The sequence below is a fragment of the Coregonus lavaretus genome (genome assembly GCF_964263955.1).
Source record: "Coregonus lavaretus genome assembly, chromosome: 40".
Classification (NCBI taxonomy): Eukaryota; Metazoa; Chordata; class Actinopteri; order Salmoniformes; family Salmonidae; genus Coregonus; species Coregonus lavaretus.
This window is the reverse complement of record NC_140027.1, coordinates 11174022-11194262: the sequence shown is the minus strand read 5'-3', so window position 1 is coordinate 11194262 and position 20241 is coordinate 11174022. Positions and strand designations below refer to the sequence as shown.

The following is a 20241-nucleotide window of genomic DNA, read 5'->3' as shown; positions in this document are numbered from 1 at the left end:
TTCCAAGAACCTCCACCAGGGGGGACTGTAGTATCCTCAAATGGACAAAAAGGAGACACAAGAGGGCACCCCACACTCATTTTAAATCCCAAGGGGTCATTATTTTCATACTGTATGCTCTCACTCTCATCACTATCTCCTTTGCCATCTTCTCATGTATTTTCTTGGAACTCCATCCATACACACACACACACACACACACACTACTGTAGCATCTTGTTTACTTTTCTCACATTTTGGCTGTCCAGCTTTGGCCTTGGATGGATCATGTTGCAATGAGATGGTCACAGAAGTATGTATGTACAGTCCTCTTCAGTGTGGAGGCAAATATGTATATATCGTATAGCACCGTGTGTGTATATTTTCATTTACAATTGAATTCATCCATGAAATAAATAATACTAGCACATCAAATTACGTTATTATTGTACACTAGCCTACTCCCCTTTCGACACAGTAAATAATATTGCCTACGTGCTTTCGACAATACGTTATCAACTTGTTATCAACAAAAAGTAATTATTTTCAAATAAACCAAATTTGCCTTATCAACACAGTAGGCCTAAATATTTCCTAACGATATCACAACTTAAATATAGCCTACTTACTCCTCAATCGGATCAAGGACATCTTGGTAGTTATTTTCATCGTCTCGAAGGAAACTTTCTGGGCAGACACTCTCGCTTGTAAAAAATAAATACAAAATGAATGTCTGTGTTGCCGCCGAGCTCTCAAATACCGTGCCCGCCCGTCTCTTACTCTATGAACGGTCACTGCTAACCAGATTCCTTGGGACGTCCCTACTCTGAATCCTAAACCCTAAACTATAACCCTTAACACTAAACGTAATCATTTTACATTTATACTTGATTGAGGTAGGGACATCCCAAGGATCCTTTTAGCACGGACCCTCTGGGAAAGCCTATGAACTCTATTCGACTGAAAGCCACAGACACCACTATTATTGGTTGTCTGATGTACAGTCGTGGTCAAAAGTTTTGAGAATGACACAAGTATTGGTCTTCACAAAGTTCGCTGCTTCAGTGTTATGAGATATTTTTGTCAGATGTTACTATGGTATACTGAAGTATAATTACAAGCATTCCATAAGTGTCAAAGGCTTTTATTGACAATTGCATTAAGTTTATGCAAAGAGTCAATATTTGCAGTGTTGACCCTTCTTTTTCAAGACCTCTGCAATCCGCTCTGGCATGCTGTCAATTAACTTCTGGGCCACATCCTGACTGATGGCAGCCCATTCTTGCATAATCAATGCTTGGAGTTTGTCAGAAATTATGGGTTTTTGTTTGTCCACCCGCCTCTTGAGGATCGACCACAAGTTCTCAATGGGATTAAGGTCTGGGGAGTTTCCTGGCCATGGACCCAACATTTCGATGTTTAGTTCCCCGAGCCACAGTTATCACTTTTGCCTTATGGCAAGGTGCTCCATCATGCTGGAAAAGGCATTGGTCGTCACCAAACTGTTCTTGGATGGTTGGGAGAAGTTGCTCTCAGAGGATGTGTTGGTACCATTCTTTATTCATGGCTGTGTTCTTAGACAAAATTGTGAGTGAGCCCACTCACTTGGCTGAGAAGCAACCCCACACATGAATGGTCTCAGGATGCTTTACTGTTGGCATGACACAGGACTGATGGTAGCGCTCACCTTGTCTTCTCCGGACAAGGTGTTTTCCAGATGCCCCAAACAATCGGAAAGGGGATTCATCAGAGAAAATGACTTTACCCCATTGCTCAGCAGTCCAATTCCTGTACCTTTTGCAGAATATCAGTCTGTCCCTGATGTTTTTCCTGGAGAGAAGTGGCTTCTTTGCTGCCCTTCTTGACACCAGGCCATCCTCCAAAAGTCTTCGCCTCACTGTGCGTGCAGATGCACTCACACCTGCCTGCTGCCATTCCTGAGCCAGCTCTGCACTGGTGGTGCCCCGATCCCACAGCTGAATCAACTTTAGGAGACAGTCCTGTCGCTTGCTGGACTTTCTTGGGCGCCCTGATGCCTTCTTCACGTCAATTGAACCTCTCTCCTTGAAGTTCTTGATGTTCCGATAAATGGTTGATTTAGGTGCAATTTTACTAGCAGCAATATCCTTGCCTGTGAAGCCCTTTTTGTGCAAAGCAATGATGACGGCACGTGTTTAACAGAGGATGAACAATGATTTCAAGCACCACCCTCCTTTTAAAGCTTCCAGTCTGTTATTCTAACTCAATCAGCATGGCAGAGTGATCTCCAGCCTTGTCCTCGTCAACACTCTCACCTGTGTTAACGAGAGAATCACTGACATGATGGCAGCTGGTCCTTTGTGGCAGGGATGAAATACAGTGGAAATGTTTTTGGGGGATTAAGTTCATTTTCATGGCAAAGAGGGACTTTGCAATTAATTGCAATTCATCTGATCACTCTTCATGACATTCTGGAGTATATGCAAATTGCCATCATCAAAACTGAGGCAGCAGACTTTGTGAAAATTAGTATTTGTGTAATTCTCAAAACATTTGACCACTACTGTAGGCTACTGGGAACTGGTAAAAACACAGTCTGTGTTTGGCTAACAACATTTAGATCTGTATACAGCAAGATAAGATAACATACCATGCGGTGTTGAGGGAAAGACAGATTACCTATAGATTGGACATCTTTTGTAGGCCATTAGCGATAACAGAAAATACACATGGCGTAGGCTACAGCTCAAGGTGGCTACTTCGGAATGTCGGTTTGCACGGGGAAAACGGTACGTTTCGAACATTTATGGTTGAGATGTAATTAATATAAACTATGCACCTTATGACTTTCATTAACACGCAGGCGTCATGTCAGTCAGACGTTCAATGTTAGGCGACAGCCACACGATGGTACAGTTGCCTAGGCTTAATTCTGGCACTTATCACCCCCCACAGGATGTCATGCATTTCAATGGGGATATCCCCTTGCGGTTGAAGGCTCCGTTGCGAGACGAATGGCGCATACTTTGACATTTTCTAACTTTGCCTCGTCTTTAGTCCAGCTGTCGAAGAACAGGAAGTTACCAAATCACAGAAGGAGATGGAATATGTGGTTTTAGGTGATGGCTTTATGGGGTAGCTAGCAACTTGTTGTGAACAATTACCCATTCCTTAAAGTGAGTACTATTTTAATAGTATTGTTAAATAATACACATTGTATTTTAAGCCAGTTATATTATATGGCCTCCCATTCAACTTTTGTGATAGTAATGCCGTTTGTTTTTGATAATTATTAGGTGGAGGTCGCTAGCTACAATGGTACCTTCAACCTAGCCTAACTTTAGCTAGCTGCTCTGCAGTGCAAGCTATCTTGACTTGCTATAAAGGTAGAGAAACAAGTTAAGGGAAAAGTAACTAAACAAAACATGTTTTATTATAACCTCAAGCTATATATTTATCCTTTATCTTGAACGAAAAGGTCATATTTTGTAATATCCCAAAATAAATGCAATATGACGAGAGACAGGCTCTCCTCCATTTTGCGACAGTGATACACTTCACCAAAGATTGTTATAAGCTAGACCACAGCCTGTCGTTTCCAATGTGAACAAATTAGTCTTAATGGGCAGAACAAGCAAGGAGGGGGTTAGCACGAGTTAGCGAGATCCAGTTGGTGCGTTCGTACATGTATTTGCATATTTCTGTCAGGGAACGCGTGCGTAGAGTGCGTGCGTGCAATAACCCAATTCGCCCTTGCAATCCTTCTAAACAATGCAATTTAAAAAAATATATTGGCAAAGCCTAAAATCTACAAAACGTAGTCCACTCTGTTCGTAACATATTTTAGTTTTGGAAACCTTGAGATCAAACGTTTCATCGATGAGAACATTTGCATAATGTCGGCCAAAATAAATCTAGCTCAATCTTCTCCCACTGCGGGCCACTGGGCTTCCTCTCATTACCATATTATGTAGTGAGTGGGTACGCCAACCGGATGCTTCACACTTATACATCCGGTTAAATATCTGTCTCATTGTTCTATCTGTGACTACGCTTGTCAGCTCAGTAGCGGGGCAAGACTCCGTGAAAATGACGTACGACGTAAAGAAATACTTCACGATGTAAAAGGCATCAGGTGTTGTTGGAAGATCACCATTTAAAATAATGCGGAACTTAATTAAGTGCGCATTTTGGAACATAACCCTTGATTCTAGCTACTGCAGCCACTTAGAAACTATGTGACCTCAGCCATGTAGAAACTATGTTGCCACATTGGAAGTTACGGTGAGGAACTGTTTATTTGTTGCTTCCACAATATATTTAACGCATTATAGACTCAGGAAAATAGATGTTTAATGTTTTGCTGCTATTTGTTCCTGGACAGCACAGTAGCCTATTAGTAAAGGAAATAGGCTTATGTTGATCTTTCTATTCTCTGAATGTTGACCCGATTCTGCACAATCTTGTGCTGTAGCAATAGCCAGGTAAAGTGTGGCACAAACTCGCTTGTTACCGAACTAATTTTAAAATGTACTATCAAACGAATTTGTATCGCGCTGTAATTTTATTGGTTCACACAGCGATAGAATGCCTAAAAACAATGGATGATGTAAGCATAAGCTATACACTGTAAGGTCGGACGTGACTTTTAATTAAATAGTTAATGTTGCCATACAGTAGTTGAAGCTTTTGTGTAGTCTACACCTGGCTATTCATGCTATTTGGGTGTGCCTCCAATTTGAATAGCCTGAACAAAATTAATGAAATTCTTTTTTTATAGATTCTCCTGGAATATGAGCTCTTATGGAACCGTGGAATGCTGCAGGTAGCAGCAGTGTTTGTAGATGGTCGTTTTTGTAGAAGTTGGATACTTTTTCTTGGCTTTTCCTTGGCCAGAGATACTTGGACAATATCAAATGTGGATATCTACTTTTGTACACATTTTGCTGGAAGGATGAAAGCTATGAAAAGCAACCATATCAATTCTTTGCGTACAGAGTTTTTTTTGCTGTTCCAGTCTGGTTGCTCTGTGTAGGTGTTTGTTGTTTGACGTCAGTTTTTACTACACTAGTTAGCCATTAGCCACCACACCTCTTACACACCGCCAACCTGGAAAGTAACAGTTGTCCAAAGGTGTTGCCCAACCCTAACATTGCAAACAGCTCAGAGCAAACATCCCCTTTTACATAAAGGTTGTGAAATCATTATTGAGACCTGAATCTTTTTTCTACTACTTTTTTTACTCAACACGACAATACTCATCTTTACCAATGCCTCGATGGAAAGCTCTGGCGAGCCAGCATTTACGGTGGTCCAGCCCTGTTGCCCAAGGACTAGTTTTATGTATCGTAACGTTTGGCATCGTACTGCCGTTGTGCTGCCACAGGCTACTCTATTCCTACTACTACATTAAATCGATGTACTTGAATGACATGAGCGATGAGTTTCTAGCGGAGAGCTACGAGAGAGGGCACGAGGCTTTGGAATTCTGGGAGGCATCACGGTCTACCACCGGGTCGTCTGGCTTTGCCAACATCACCAAGGGATCCGAGCTGTTGATCACTGTGGTAACGGCCAGGCGAACGGAGGGCAAGGAATTTCACTACCTGCTTCAAGTGATGCAGCGGCTGGCGTCCCTCCTGAGAGGATGCGGCGAGGGGCGGCGTTGCGCCGAGGTGCTGGTGTGCGACGTGGAAAGCGGTCCCCTGGACAATGAGGATGTGGCGCTGCTGGAGAGCCAGTTCCTGGTGGTGCGGCGGTCCCTGGAGGAGCAGTGGAAGAACCGGGCTCACGTCAACACCTTTGAGAAGGAGAAGAGGGACTACGTCTACTGTCTGCGGAAAGGATGGGAGCTGGCAAGGCCCAAAAATGTGATAGTCCTCGAGGACGACGCACTACCCGGGGCGGACTTCTTTGCCGTGATCCGAGATTTGCTCTCGCGGCGCTTCGCCCTCCATACCCTCTACGTCAAGCTCTACCACCCGGAGAGGCTGCAGCGCTACTGGAACCCCGAACCCTACCGCATCCTGGAATGGGTGGGACTCGGACTAGTCGGGGCTACCGCACTTCTCCTAACCCTTAGTCACGGTTCACCTTTCTCCCTCTCCACCACCCACCTCCTCTTCCTCACCTTGTACATCATGGTTGCCGTAGAGCTGGCGGGCCGGCACTACCTACTCGAGGCACGGCGCTTCTCGCCGCAGCTCTATGCCGTGTCCCCGGCGACCGAGTGCTGCACGCCTGCTATGCTGTTTCCGGGTAACTCATCCCTCAGGGCGGCGGAGTACCTGGACGGATCGTTCTGCGTCAAGGGCAACGCTAAGGACATGGTTCTGTATCAGATGGCTCGGACTATAACCGGAGAGAGAGCGCACAGCCTAGAGCCCAACCTGGTCTCCCACATCGGGGCTTTCTCCTCAGTCAGGGCCAACCCATCCAGGCCTAGACTTCTTTGAAGAACAACTGAAGAGGTCTGAGGCTGCATCCCAGATTGCACTATTAGGGCCAATAGAGCTCTGGTCAAAAGTAGGGCATGTAGGGAATAGGGTGCCATTTCATCAGGGTTGGAGACAATTCCATTTCACCTCAGGAAGTCAACGGAATTGACTGAATTGAAATGGAATTGACCCGAATCCTTTTAGAAAATGACTGAATATCACCACACAGGGCTACCTAACACTCCATAGGGATACATACCACTATGCTAGCATCCCTGACATATACCCAAATCCAACCAATGGTGCCTGTAATGATCGTCCTTGATGGATATTGAAGGAGGTCTCTCTCCAGCCTACTGTAAGATTTTACCCATTTTACAAATTGATCTATTTCACCCATCTAGGCAAGATCTATTTCTCTCATGCAATATTTGGGTACACTCCACACACATTGGGTACACTTTGGAATAAAGTATGTTCTATGTTGGCATAACCATGTACTGCATATCCCCTGAAGGTTCAGATGAGCTGTATCATGTAAAATACCAAAACGGGTTGCTATAGTTGTTGAAATAAGGCAACTGATAATCAAAGGGTTAACAACTGCAATAGGTTGTTAAAATCTAATTTAACCATTGGACAATGGCAATATCGCTGGACTGTGACACTTTGAATGTCTGACACTTTGAATGTCTGAAAGAAAAACTATTCAATATATCAAGATACAGTGGGGGGGGGGAAAGTATTTAGTCAGCCACCAATTGTGCAAGTTCTCCCACTTAAAAAGATGAGAGAGGCCTGTAATTTTCATCATAGGTACACGTACACTATGACAGACAAAATGAGAAAAAAATATCCAGAAAATCGCATTGTAGGATTTTTTTATGAATTTATTTGCAAATTATGGTGGAAAATAAGTATTTGGTCAATAACAAAAGTTTCTCAATACTTTGTTATATACCCTTTGTTGGCAATGACACAGGTCAAACGTTTTCTGTCTTCACAAGGTTTTCACACACTGTTGCTGGTATTTTGGCCCATTCCTCCATGCAGATCTCCTCTAGAGCAGTGATGTTTTGGGGCTGTCGCTGGGCAACACGGACTTTCAACTCCCTCCAAAGATTTTCTATGGGGTTGAGATCTGTAGACTGGCTAGGCCACTCCAGGACCTTGAAATGCTTCTTACGAAGCCACTCCTTCGTTGCCCGGGCGGAGTGTTTGGGATCATTGTCATGCTGAAAGACCCAGCCACGTTTAATCTTCAATGCCCTTGCTGATGGAAGGAGGTTTTCACTCAAAATCTCACAATACATGGCCCCATTCATTCTTTCCTTTACACGGATCAGTCGTCCTGGTCCCTTTGCAGAAAAACAGCCCCAAAGCATGATGTTTCCACCCCCATGCTTCACAGTAGGTATGGTGTTCTTTGGATGCAACTCAGCATTCTTTGTCCTCCAAACACGACGAGTTGAGTTTTTACCAAAAAGTTATATTTTGGTTTCATCTGACCATATGACATTCTCCCAATCCTCTTCTGGATCATCCAAATGCACTCTAGCAAACTTCAGACGGGCCTGGACATGTACTGGCTTAAGCAGGGGGACACGTCTGGCACTGCAGGATTTGAGTCCCTGGCAGCGTAGTGTGTTACTGATGGTAGGCTTTGTTACTTTGGTCCCAGCTCTCTGCAGGTCATTCACTAGGTCCCCCCGTGTGGTTCTGGGATTTTTGCTCACCGTTCTTGTGATCATTTTGACCCCACGGGGTGAGATCTTGCGTGGAGCCCCAGATCGAGGGAGATTATCAGTGGTCTTGTATGTCTTCCATTTCCTAATAATTGCTCCCAGAGTTGATTTCTTCAAACCAAGCTGCTTACCTATTGCAGATTCAGTCTTCCCAGCCTGGTGCAGGTCTACAATTTTGTTTCTGGTGTCCTTTGACAGCTCTTTGGTCTTGGCCATAGTGGAGTTTGGTGTGTGACTGTTTGAGGTTGTGGACAGGTGTCTTTTATACTGATAACAAGTTCAAACAGGTGCCATTAATACAGGTAACGAGTGGAGGACAGAGGAGCCTCTTAAAGAAGAAGTTACAGGTCTGTGAGAGCCAGAAATCTTGCTTGTTTGTAGGTGACCAAATACTTATTTTCCACCATAATTTGCAAATAAATGAATTAAAAATCCTACAATGTGATGTTCTGGATTTTTTTCTTCTCAATTTGTCTGTCATAGTTGACGTGTACCTATGATGAAAATTACAGGCCTCTCTCATCTTTTTAAGTGGGAGAACTTGCACAATTGGTGGCTGACTAAATACTTTTTTTCCCCACTGTATACTATAACATACTGTATATCCCTTAGTATTTTTTTAGTGATTTGATACTGTGTGCTTACATAATACATGCTGTACACTGAGTGTACAAAACATTAGGAACAGGTGCTCTTTCCATGACATAGACTGACTAGGTTAATCCTGGTGAACGCTGCTAGGTTTTTCACGCTCCACAGTTTCCCGTGTGTATCAGGAATGGTCCACCACCCAAAGGACATCCAGCCAACTTGACACAACTGTGGAAAGCATTGGCGTCAACATGGGCCAGTATCCCTGTAGAACGCTTTCGACACCTTGTAGAGTCCATGCCCCGACGAATTCGGGCTGTTCTAAGGGCAAAAAGGGGTGCAACTCAATATTAGGAAGGTGTTCTTAATGTTTTGTACACTCAGTGTCTATGAAAGCTATTAAACGGATTAACCAATCATATTGTTGAATAAATGTGAGATTTGGTTTACATTGTACTTTCTAATTAACTATATCATGTTGACATCAGTCACTGTATAACTAGCATCCATGTGTGTTTTATCACTCAGTTTTTTCAATACTACACTCTACATGTAACACACTCCTATTAAAATAATACATATTATGTAAAAAATGGTTGCCAATACTTAATTGTAACATCGCGTTTGGATGGAATGTTTAACTAATAGACCTGTTTGTAAAACAAGTTCTCCCACTTTTTGATGTGCCCCTCCCTATACCTACAGTACCAGTCAAAAGTTTGGACACACCTACTCATTCAAAGGTTTTTCTTTAATTTTACTATTTTCTACATTGTAGAATAATAGTGAAGACATCAAAACTATGAAATAACACATATGGAATCATGAAGTAACCAAAAAAGTGTTAAACAAATCAAAATATATTTTATATTTGAGATTCTTCAAAGTAGCCACCCTTTGCCTTGATGACCAACAACCAGCTTCATGAGGAATGCTTTTCCAACAGTCCTTCACTCTGTGGTCCAACTCATCCCAAACCATCTCTAAATAAATCAGTGTCACCAGCAAAGCACCATCACACCACCTCCTCCATGCTTCACGGTGGGAACCACACATGCGGAGATCATCCGTTCACCTACTCTGCATCTCACTAAGACATGGCGGTTGGAACCAAAAACCTCAAATTTGGACTCATCAGACCAAAGGACAGATTTCCACCGGTCTAATGTCCCTTGCTCGTGTTTCTTGGCCCAAGCAAGTCTCTTCTTATTATTGGTGTCCTTTAGTAGTGGTTTCTTTGCAGCAATTCGACCATGAAGGCCTGATTAACGCAGTCTCCTCTGAACAGTTGATGTTGAGATGTGTCTGTTACTTGAACTCTGTTAAGCATTTATTTGGTCTGCAATCTGAGGTGCAGTTAACTCTAATAAACGTATCCTCTGCAGCAGAGGTAACTCTGGGTCATCCTTTCCTGTGGTGGTCCTCATGAGAGACAGTTTCATCATAGTGCTTGAAGGTTTTTGCAACTGCACTTGAATAAACTTTCAAAGTTCTTGACATTTTCTGTATTGACTGACCTTCTTGTCTTAAAGTAATGATGGACTGTCGTTTCTTTTTGCTTATTTGAGCTCTTCTTGCCATAATATGGACTTGGTCTTTTACCAAATAGGGCAATCTTCGGTATACCACCCCTACCTTGTCACAACACAACTGATTGGCTGAAATGCATTAAGAAGGAAAGACATTCCACAAATTAACTTTTAACAAGGCACACCTGTTAATTGAAATGCATTCCAGGTGACTACCTCATGAAGCTGGTTGAGAGAATGCCAAGAGTGTGCAAAGCTGTCATCAAGGCAAAGGGTGTCTACATTGAATAATCTCAAATTTAAAATATATATTGATTATTTTTATTTTTTTGGTTACTACATGATTCCATATGTGTTATTTCATCGTTTTGATGTCTTCACTATTATTCTACAATGTAGAAATTAGTACAAATAAAGAAAATCCCTGGAATGAGTAGGTGTCTCCAAACTTTTAACTGGTACTGTATATACCAGTTTACATAGTAGTTAAATAAGCATTAGCCTCGACTCCAGAAGACTAATGCCCATTTCTTCAGAATGATAATACAGCGTTGATAGGTATGTTATTGTGAGACTACATAAACAGGGACAGTGTATGTACACGTAGTTAGTTACTTATACTTAACAAAAATATAAATGCAACATGCAACAATTTTAAAGATTTTACTGAGTTACAGTTCATATAAGGAAATCAGATAATTGAAATAAATTAATTAGGCCCTAATCTATGGATTTCACATGACTGGGAATACAAATATGCATCTGTTGGTCACAGATAACGACAACAAAGAAAGGTAGAGGCGTGGATTAGAAAACCAGTCCGTATCTGGTGTGACCACCATCAGCAAACCGCTCGCCCACACGACGCCATACACAAATTGTTAGGTATTACTTGTTAGATATTACTGCACTGTCGGAGCTAGAAGCACAAGCATTTCACTACACCCGCAATAACATCTGCTAAACACGTGTATGTGACCAATAAAATGTGATGATTTACACGTGGTCTGCGGTTGTGAGGCCGGTTGGACGTATTTTGATAGAGAAATTAACATTAAATTCTCTGGCAACAGTTCTGGTGGACATTCCTGCAGTCAGCATGCCAATTGCACACTTCCTCAAAATTTGAGACATCTGTGGCGTTGTGTTGTGTGACAAAACTGCACATTTTAGGGTGGCCTTTTATTGTCCCCAGCACAAGATACACCTGTGTAATGATCAGGCTGTTTAATCAACTTCTTGATATGCCACACCTGTCAGGTGGATGGATTATCTTGGAGAAATGCTCACTAACAGTGATGTAAACAAATTTGTGCACAACATTTGAACATTTCTGGGTCTTTTTTATTTCAGCTCATTTATTTTAATACATTTGCTAAGATTTCTAAAAAACTGTTTTTGCTTTGTCATTATGGGTTATTGTGTGTAGATTGATGAGGGGAAAAAACAATTTAATCAATTTTAGAATAAGGCTGTAACGTAACAAAATGTGGAAAAATTCAAGGGATCTGAATACTTTCCGAATGCACTCTATACACAGTATATATACGGTATATTGAGCGTACTGTATATATAGCGTTCGGAAAGTATTCAGATCCCCTGACTTTTTCACAATTTTGTTACATTACAGCCTTATACTAAAATGTTTTTTTTTCCGTCCATGGGTTGAGGGGTTTGATAGATTTAGGCAAAAAAATAGATGTTGCTGCCTTATTTCTATTTGATTCGGGGTGGGTGGGGGGTTGTACTAGTGGTGTGTGTGTGTGGTGTCCAAGGCTATTTGTTCCCCCTTCTTCCTCACTCGCATGTTATAGATGTCTCTGAGGGATTCCTGGTTTGCTCTGGTATGGTGGTAATAGCTACCTACACACACACAATAAATATATATATATGTGTGTGTTTTTATATGATTATACAGTGAGTTCCAAAAGTATTGGGACAGTGACAATATCTTGTTGTTTTGGCTCTACTCCAGCACTTTGGATTTGAAATGATATAATTAAATTGCAGACTGTCAGCTTTAATTTGAGTGTATTTTCATCCATATCGGGTAAACCGTTTAGAAATTAAAGCACTTTTTGTACATAGTCCCCCCATTTTAGGGGACCAAAAGTATTGGGACATATTCACTTATGTGTATTAGTCAAAAGTTTAGTATTTGGTCCCATATTCCTAGCACACAATGATTACATCAAACTTGTGACTCTACAAACTTGTATGCATTTTCTGTTTGTTTTGGTTGTGTTTCAAATAATTTTTTGCCCAATAGAAAGGAATGGTAAATAATGTATTGTGTCATTTTGGAGAGACTCTTATTGTAAATAAGAATATAATTTTTCTAAACACAATGTGGATGCTACCATGATTACGGATAATCCTTAATGAATCGTGTATAATGAAGAGTGAGAAAGTTACAGAGGCATAAATATCATACCCCCCAAAAAATGCGAACCTCCCCTGTTATTGTAATGGTGAGGTTAGCATGTCTTGGGGGTATATTTGTGCGTCTGTAACTTTCTCACTCATCATTGTATCATTTCAAATCCTGGAGTACAGAGCCAAAACCCCATTTAAAAAAATCCCTGTCCCAATACTTTTGGAGCTCACTGTAAGTGCATGATTAACCAAAATACCACTTGTAAAGATCGTGAACAACTCTGTACTCCTTATGTGTTCCCACATGGTCACAGGCATAACAAATAGCTTGGGTGAACTCGTGATACTGTTGAATTAGATGGCGCTGAGCAGAGAAGTGTTCACGCCACTGAAAGTAGTGCAGATATGCCTCCTCATCCTTGTCCAACTTCAGGAGGAATTCTGCCAGGGCTTTCGCATCTGGAAAGTCGTTAACATGGATGAAGGAATCTCCTGGGACAAAGTCCTCATAGTTTTGTCTGGGTGGGCCCAGTACTACTGGTACAGTTCCTGCTGCAAGTGGTCCGTTTAGCTTCTCAGTGATGTAGTCTCTGTGGACTGAGTTCTCAAAGGAAAGGTAAAACTTACAGCTGGAGATGGTATCGTAGTAGTCCTCATAGTTCATGAAACGCCCAAAGGCCTTGCCAAAGACTTCCACCTTAATGTGTTTGACAAGTTCTCTGTAATAGTTATACCTTTGGCCTGATCCAGTGGCAGGGTTATTGTTACCCACAATCCAGCAAACTAATTTATCCTTCTTGGGCAGCACAAAATCCTCCCCCTGGCCTTTCCTTGCGGTCAAGCGCCAACGAATAGGGATGTCTGCGTCCTGCCGGTAACTCAAGGTCAAATTAAAAAGGTTCTCTAGACCAGATAGCCTATTTGTGTTTGTAGGGGATTCAACATGGAACCAGATCCACTTCTGGAATGGTGGCCGGGGTGATCGAGGCAAGTTGGATAAATCTCGCTTGATGGATTTGTGAAAGATGAGCACCCCGTCTGCCTTGTTGTACATTGACCTGTCATCAGTCAGGAGACAGCTATCAATGTTGAAGAGAGTGGCGCAATCGCTTAAGTCAAACCTGAAGTGTTCAGGCCAGAACCACAACAGCATGATGGGCTTGTCTGGTAGGGTCTTAGCCAAGGAGCTGTTGTGCTGGCCTTGGGGTCGCTCTGAGTACTGAGGTGGGAAAGCAGGCAGGGGAGGGCAGAACAGAGATGGAGCCGAGCTGTAATGCATTAAAAACAGCGTCACAAATCCTCCTAAACCGATAATCGATACCAGAATGACATGTAAAACTCCAGTAAGGTAAATAATAGACAGCATTTTGGCTCCTGTAAAGACAGAGAGAAAATGTATCATTAGGAACTTGTCTGATTGTAACAATGGGAGAAAGTCGTAGTACTTTGCTCTCATCCTGTACCTGTAAGACAACTTTCTCATAATACCAAAAATGAGCATGTAAACAAAGAGCTATTAAGGCTGAAAATGTTTCAGTCCACAAATCAGATTTATTCTACTTCCAATGAGGAAACATTATTTCAGTACATACCTGGCCACATCAGGAATCTGTTTCTATGTAATTAGTTAATAACTAACATTTCCTCTTTGCAGATCCTGTTGGAACTACATACATTTACAGCAAGTACCGGAAGCATTGGGCGAGTTCGTTTTGTGTTGCCCTGGGTGGGTGGAGATTTCACTTAAGGACCAATGGAATGGTCTAAAATGTACAAACTCCGGCCATGGAAAACAAACTCGCCCATTCTCATTCAGGGAAAATGTGGGGAGGCAGGGCATATTGTGTTACTTCTTCTTTAGCCACAGCTAATAAACAGTGACGTCAGAAGCGGGGAGAATTTATTTTAATATTTTCCCTCAATGAGGGGCACTGTGGTTATTGGCTCCACCTGGAGGCAAATACAGAGTAAAGACAATAAACAAAAAATACAGGGCAAACATAATATAATTGCAAATGAAAGTAAGATTAATCCAAGGTGGTTGGTTGTACCTCGTCAAGGTGGTTGGCTGAGCATCTTCTACTCCTCTCCGACCTTGCTGAAGCATTGAGTATCTTTGTCTGGAAATTTCTTCTGCGGATATTTAGTTCAGAAATTTGTTAAGGTTTAAAATACAATCAATCACTTATATAAAATGTCCACATTAAAGGGAAACGATCTGTTTAAGGAAAGATAGTGTAATCTAATTGGGCAACTATATAGTGATTGAAGTTAATTCTCTTAGCCCACTGGACACACTGCGTCATTTCAACGTGGAAATGTGGGTAATATTTGGTTGAGACGTTGATTAATGTGATTTCAACCTTTATTGACCGTCTCAAAAAGAAAGTCAGAAGTATGTTGAATTCCCAATGTGTTATCACTGCTCTTTCAACAATTTAAAAGCACAACAAAGTTCAAATGGGAATACAATGTCAGAAATGTTGTATTTATACAACAATTTACATTTTATCACTGTGCTTCATCTATATAATAGCACAACCAAATGACCTGGATTGCAGTTGAGATTATATTAAAAGTACATAGTCCAAGTGAGCAATGCTGTTCGGGATTCTGTGCAGATTATTATAGCATTTGTGAAGATCTCCACAGACCTGCGACCTTTGCATGCTATCTTGAGCATGCAAGCTTTCTATGATTACATAAGAAGACATTTATAGTTACAGTAACCTCAAAATGTAACCATGGATGTGTCACTCATGTTAAGGTTGAATAAATACTGTTAAATTAGTTTGTAAAATAGCTTTAACTTTAAGCTATTTACTGTATTACAAAAGTCATATTGAATTGTGTTTGGTTGACAAGCAACCAAATATCAACATTTAAAGGATATGTATCTAATGCTTGGATAGTTTCATCTGAGCCACTGGCTTAATCCTATTTTTGAACTTTTATTTTTGGTTTAGTTGGAGACGTGACTCTATACTGAACAAAAATATAAATGCAACATGCACCAATTTCATTGATTTTACTGAGTTACAGTTCATATGAGGAAATCAAATAAATTGATTAGGCCCTAATCTATGGATTTCACGTGACTGGGAATATAGATATGCATCTGTTGGTCACAGATACCTTTTTAAAAAATGGGCCTCACAATGGGCCTCAGGATCTCGTCACAGTATTTCTGTGCATTCAAATTGCCATCGATAAAATGCAATTGTGTTCGTTGTCCGTAGCTTATGCCTGCCCATACCATTACCCCACCGCCACCATGGAGCACTCTGTTCACAATGTTGACATCAGCAAACCGCTCGCCCACACGACGCCATACACCTGGTCTGCGGTTGTGAGGCTGGTTGGACCTACTGCCAAATTCTCTAAAACAATGTTGGAGGTGGCTTATGGTAGAGACATGAACATTCACTTCTCTGGCAACAGGTCTGGTGGACATACCTGCAGTCAGCATGCCAATTGCCTGCGCCCTCAGAACTTGAGACATCTGTGGCATTGTGTTGTGTGACAAAACTGCATGTTTTAGAGTGGCCTTTTATTGTCCCCAGCACAAGTTGCACCTGTGTAATGATCAAGCCGTTTAGAGAGACTCAGAGCTAGAAAATGGTATATCATACACTACAGTTGAGGAACAATGGGAAAGTAATTCTGCTTTGAAAGTTGATAAACTTGTAAACTCACTTTTGAGAAAATGGCCCTTGAATGTTTTGGTAAACCTACTGGAGAGCTCTTCTTTGTCTACACCCATTCAGCATCGTTCACACCCTCTTCAGCCTTAGCGAGACCCAGCTCTTTAAGGATTCACATGTGAGGCCATGTACTAAACAACCAAAGATTTCAAGACTAGGCTGGTTTATACTACGGGTGTGTTCCTAAATTCAATCTGGAGTGCCAGATTGTTCGTTCAGAGCGGAGCATTCAGAGCGCACACTGGATGCTCTGACCGAGGAGTAGGGTTGATCTGAGCATTCTGACAACAGCAGTCAAGCATCCAAGCTAACTGGCTAATGTTGGCTAGCTTGCCAGCTACACTACCATTGAAAAGTTTGGGGTCACTTAGAAATGTCCTTGTTTTCGAAAGAAAAGCATTTTTTTTGTCCATTAAAATAACATCAAATTGATCAGAAGACAGTGTAGACATTGTTAATGTTGGAAATGGCTATTGTAGCTGGAAACTGATACTTTTTGATGGAATATCTACATAGGCGTACAGAGGCCCATTATCAGCAACCATCAGTCCTGTGTTCCAATGGCACGTTGTGTTTGCTAATCCAAGTTTATCATTTTAAAAGGCTTATTGATCATTAGAAAACCCTTTTGCAATTATGTTAGCACAGCTGAAAACTGTTGTACTGATTAAAGAAGCAATAAAACGGGCCTTCTTGAGACTAGTTGAGTATCTGGAGCATCAGCAATTGTGGGTTCGATTACAGGCTCAAAATGGCCAGAAACAAATAACTTTCTTCTGAAACTCGTCAGTCTATTCTTGTTCTGAGAACCATGAAGGCTATTCCATGCGAGAAATTGGCAAGAAACTGAAGATCTCGTACAACGCTGTGTACTACTCCCTTCACAGAACAGCGCAAACTGGCTCTAACCAGAATAGAAAGAGGAGTGGGAGGCCCCGGTGCACAACTGAGCAAGAGGACAAATACATTAGAGTGTCTAGTTTGAGAAACAGATGCCTCACAGGTCCTCAACAGGCAGCTTAATTAAATATTACCCGCAAAACACCAGTCTCAACGTCAACAGTGAAGAGGCGACTCCGGAATGCTGACCATCTAGGCAGAGTTGCAAAAGGGTTTTCTAATGATCAATTAGCCTTTTAAAATGATAAACTTGGATTAGCAAACACAACATGCCATTGGAGCACAGGACTGATGGTTGCTGATAATGGGCCTCTGTACGCCTATGTAGATATTCCATTAACAATCAGCCGTTTCCAGCTACAATAGCCATTTACAACATTAACAATGTCTACACTGTATTTCTGATCAATTTGATGTTATTTTAATGGACAAAAAAATTGCTTTTCTTTCGAAAACAAGGACATTTCTAAGTGACCCCAAACATTTCAACGGTAGTGTACTTCCAGACACAAATGAGAGAACAGCTCACTTTGACCATTTTACTCGCCCTAGCAGAGCTGGTTAAGCTGTTTTTATGTTATCCAGAGCGTTGGTGACTGTAACGGTGCTGCTGGCAACAATTTAATTGCGCTTTTTTGCCAACGTCTACTGACACTGGCAATATGCAATGGGTGTTGAATGTTCGGAAATTCGTCAATTATTCTGCGCTCTGGCACACAGATGAGAGTGCTCTGAAATCGGAGTAGATAGCCAGAGCAAATTTACCAGCTATGTCTATAGACAGTTGTCGCAGTGACATCATTAACATTCTATTGAAATGGATACTTGCATAGTGGAGTCTTTTGTTTAGACATGTAGCTAGCTAAACAATGAACCATAAACCCAACTCATAACGTTACTACCCTGCATTAATCTGCAGGTAGCTAACCAACCAGGTTCAATGTTAGCTAGCTAGCTAACATTAGGCTATAACTAGAAATGCAACTGGCTCTAAGATACGAATAATATTACTACACAGATCAAACATGTAACGTTAGCTAGTGAGCCAGCCAGCTAACATTAGCTAGATAGCTAACAGTACGCTTTAACTTACATTTTACATTTTTTTACATCCAGAGCGACTTACAGTTAGTGACTGCATACATTTTTCATACTGGCCCCCTGTGGGAATCGAACCCACAACGCTGGCGTTGCAAGCGCCATGCTCTACCAACTGAGCTACAGGAGGGCAACTTGAAATGAAAACAACTTTCTGACAAAATTAGAAACGTGCAATATCTGAAAATGTAGCTAGCTAGACTATTTTATCCGTATACATGGATGGACGCTTCTCCCTCTCTGTCACGGATGCCATGGTTGCCCTTAGTTTGAAGATGTAATCCGGAGACGTGTTTTATACAATAGCCTTCTGTGTGTTCTCTTTTTGACTCCCTCTGCATATTTGCAATCAAACGCCAGAATTTTCTCCATCTCCTTAGCTATCATCCTCTAATTCCACTGGGCATGATTTCAAAACTCGGTCCTCCAGAAAGTGGAGAGCAACACTTTTGCAGTTCTACTACGTGATATCTTTCAAAAAAAGCTGGTTAGAAAGGATTACCTACACGTCTGACCAGCTCATGTTATAGACAGAAGCGTGCTACATGGCAGACCAATCCGAACTCATCTCTCGGCATGTCCAGCCCATCCATTATCTCAGCCATTCATGATCTCAGCCAATCATGGCTAGCGGGAAGATTCCTGTCTTTTTCCATGGCTAAACCAACTAGGTTCGTAATTTAACAATTGTATTTGTATTTTCAGATTGTATACAAGTTTGTCATTAAGGCACATGAAAGTTCACGTTCCAGAAGGCATTTCTGCAAAATGTTTACGTTCAAATGGCTCTTCTGTGAAGTAGTGACACGCGACATACGCCTAGTTTCCTGAAACGCGTCACATTTTGTCCGGACCAAAAATCTACATCTGTGGACGTTGAAATCAAGGCCGGTCTGGACTGCACAAAAAACAAAAATGTCACTGTCAGTCCATGCTTAGTGGGTAGTAAACCCTACCTGGTTACAATGAGAGCAAGATCATTTGTATTTGTCTTTATTTGCAAGTCAAGCACCGATCATCATTTCACAAACGTATAAATAAAGCCCCTAAAATTGTATAAAAATACAAAATGGCTGGAATATGAAATGGTTTGATGAAAACATGGCTAATGTTATCAAAAGCAAAGGAAAGCGTTATTGATCGAAGTTACAGGGATGCTGGCCCATGTTGACTCCAATGCTTTGCACATTTGAGTCAAGTTGGCTGGATGTCCTTTGGGTGGTGGACCATTGTTGATACACACAGGAAACTGTTAAGCATGAAAAACCCAGCAGCGTTGCAGTTCTTGACACACTCAAACTGATGCGCCTGGCACCTACTACCATCATAGCTGTGGGAAGTAGTTTGGGATTGTATGTTTTATTTTTTCCCACACTGGAGCATATGGGTCCGCTAATACAGGACTATTAAAGGCCCAGTGCACTACTTTTATGAAACCCCCCCCCAAAAAACTATGATAGATATTATTTTGTGTGTTTTTTATTCTGATTTTTCAGGGGGTTCTGTAGCACACACATCACCCCTACTTCCCGTGGCTATGACTACCCTACCCCATTCAAAGGCACTTCAATATTTTGTCTTGCCCATTCACCCTCTGAATGGCACACATACAGAAGCCATGTCCAAATTATCTCAAGGCTAAAAATCCTTCTTTAACCTGTCTCCTCCCCTACATCTACACTGATTGAAGTGGATTTAACAGGTGACATCAATAAGGGACCATAGCTTTCACCTGGATTCATCTGGTCAGTCTATGTCATGGAAAGAGCAGGTGTTCCTAATGTTTCGACCACTCAGTGTATAGCATCAGTTTATCTTTAAAATGATGTTTTCTCTAATTCGAGTGCTGTACGGACCTTGAGTTCTCACATTCTGCAAACTCCACTCAGGCCATAAAGTTTCC

The 20241-nt window shown here is 41.6% G+C and overlaps 2 protein-coding genes across 3 annotated transcripts; one reads left to right on the top strand and one right to left on the bottom strand.

Moving 5' to 3' along the window:
• The first annotated feature begins 3015 nt into the window (after positions 1–3015).
• On the top strand, positions 3016–10223 carry pgap4 (post-GPI attachment to proteins GalNAc transferase 4). Of its 2 annotated transcripts, none has more exons than XM_084157087.1 (2): positions 3016–3134; positions 4739–10223. In XM_084157087.1, exon 2 carries the CDS (start codon positions 5229–5231, stop codon positions 6411–6413), a length of 1185 nt encoding a protein of 394 aa, XP_084013213.1. In that variant the 5' UTR covers positions 3016–3134; positions 4739–5228; the 3' UTR covers positions 6414–10223. The 2 variants fall into 2 exon arrangements, with proteins under 2 accessions (XP_084013213.1, XP_084013214.1); XM_084157088.1 differs by lacking the exon at positions 3016–3134 and adding an exon at positions 4080–4242.
• A 2657-nt stretch (positions 10224–12880) lies between these two features.
• Positions 12881–14316, bottom strand: LOC311113433 (4-galactosyl-N-acetylglucosaminide 3-alpha-L-fucosyltransferase 9-like; the record flags this gene model as incomplete). Its single annotated transcript, XM_084156646.1, has 2 exons — positions 14229–14316; positions 12881–14010 (listed from the first exon to the last, which is right to left on the bottom strand). The coding sequence occupies exons 1-2, from the start codon at positions 14236–14238 to the stop codon at positions 12881–12883; spliced, it is 1140 nt and encodes a 379-aa protein (XP_084012772.1). The 5' UTR covers positions 14239–14316.
• Positions 14317–20241: the final 5925 nt, after the last annotated feature.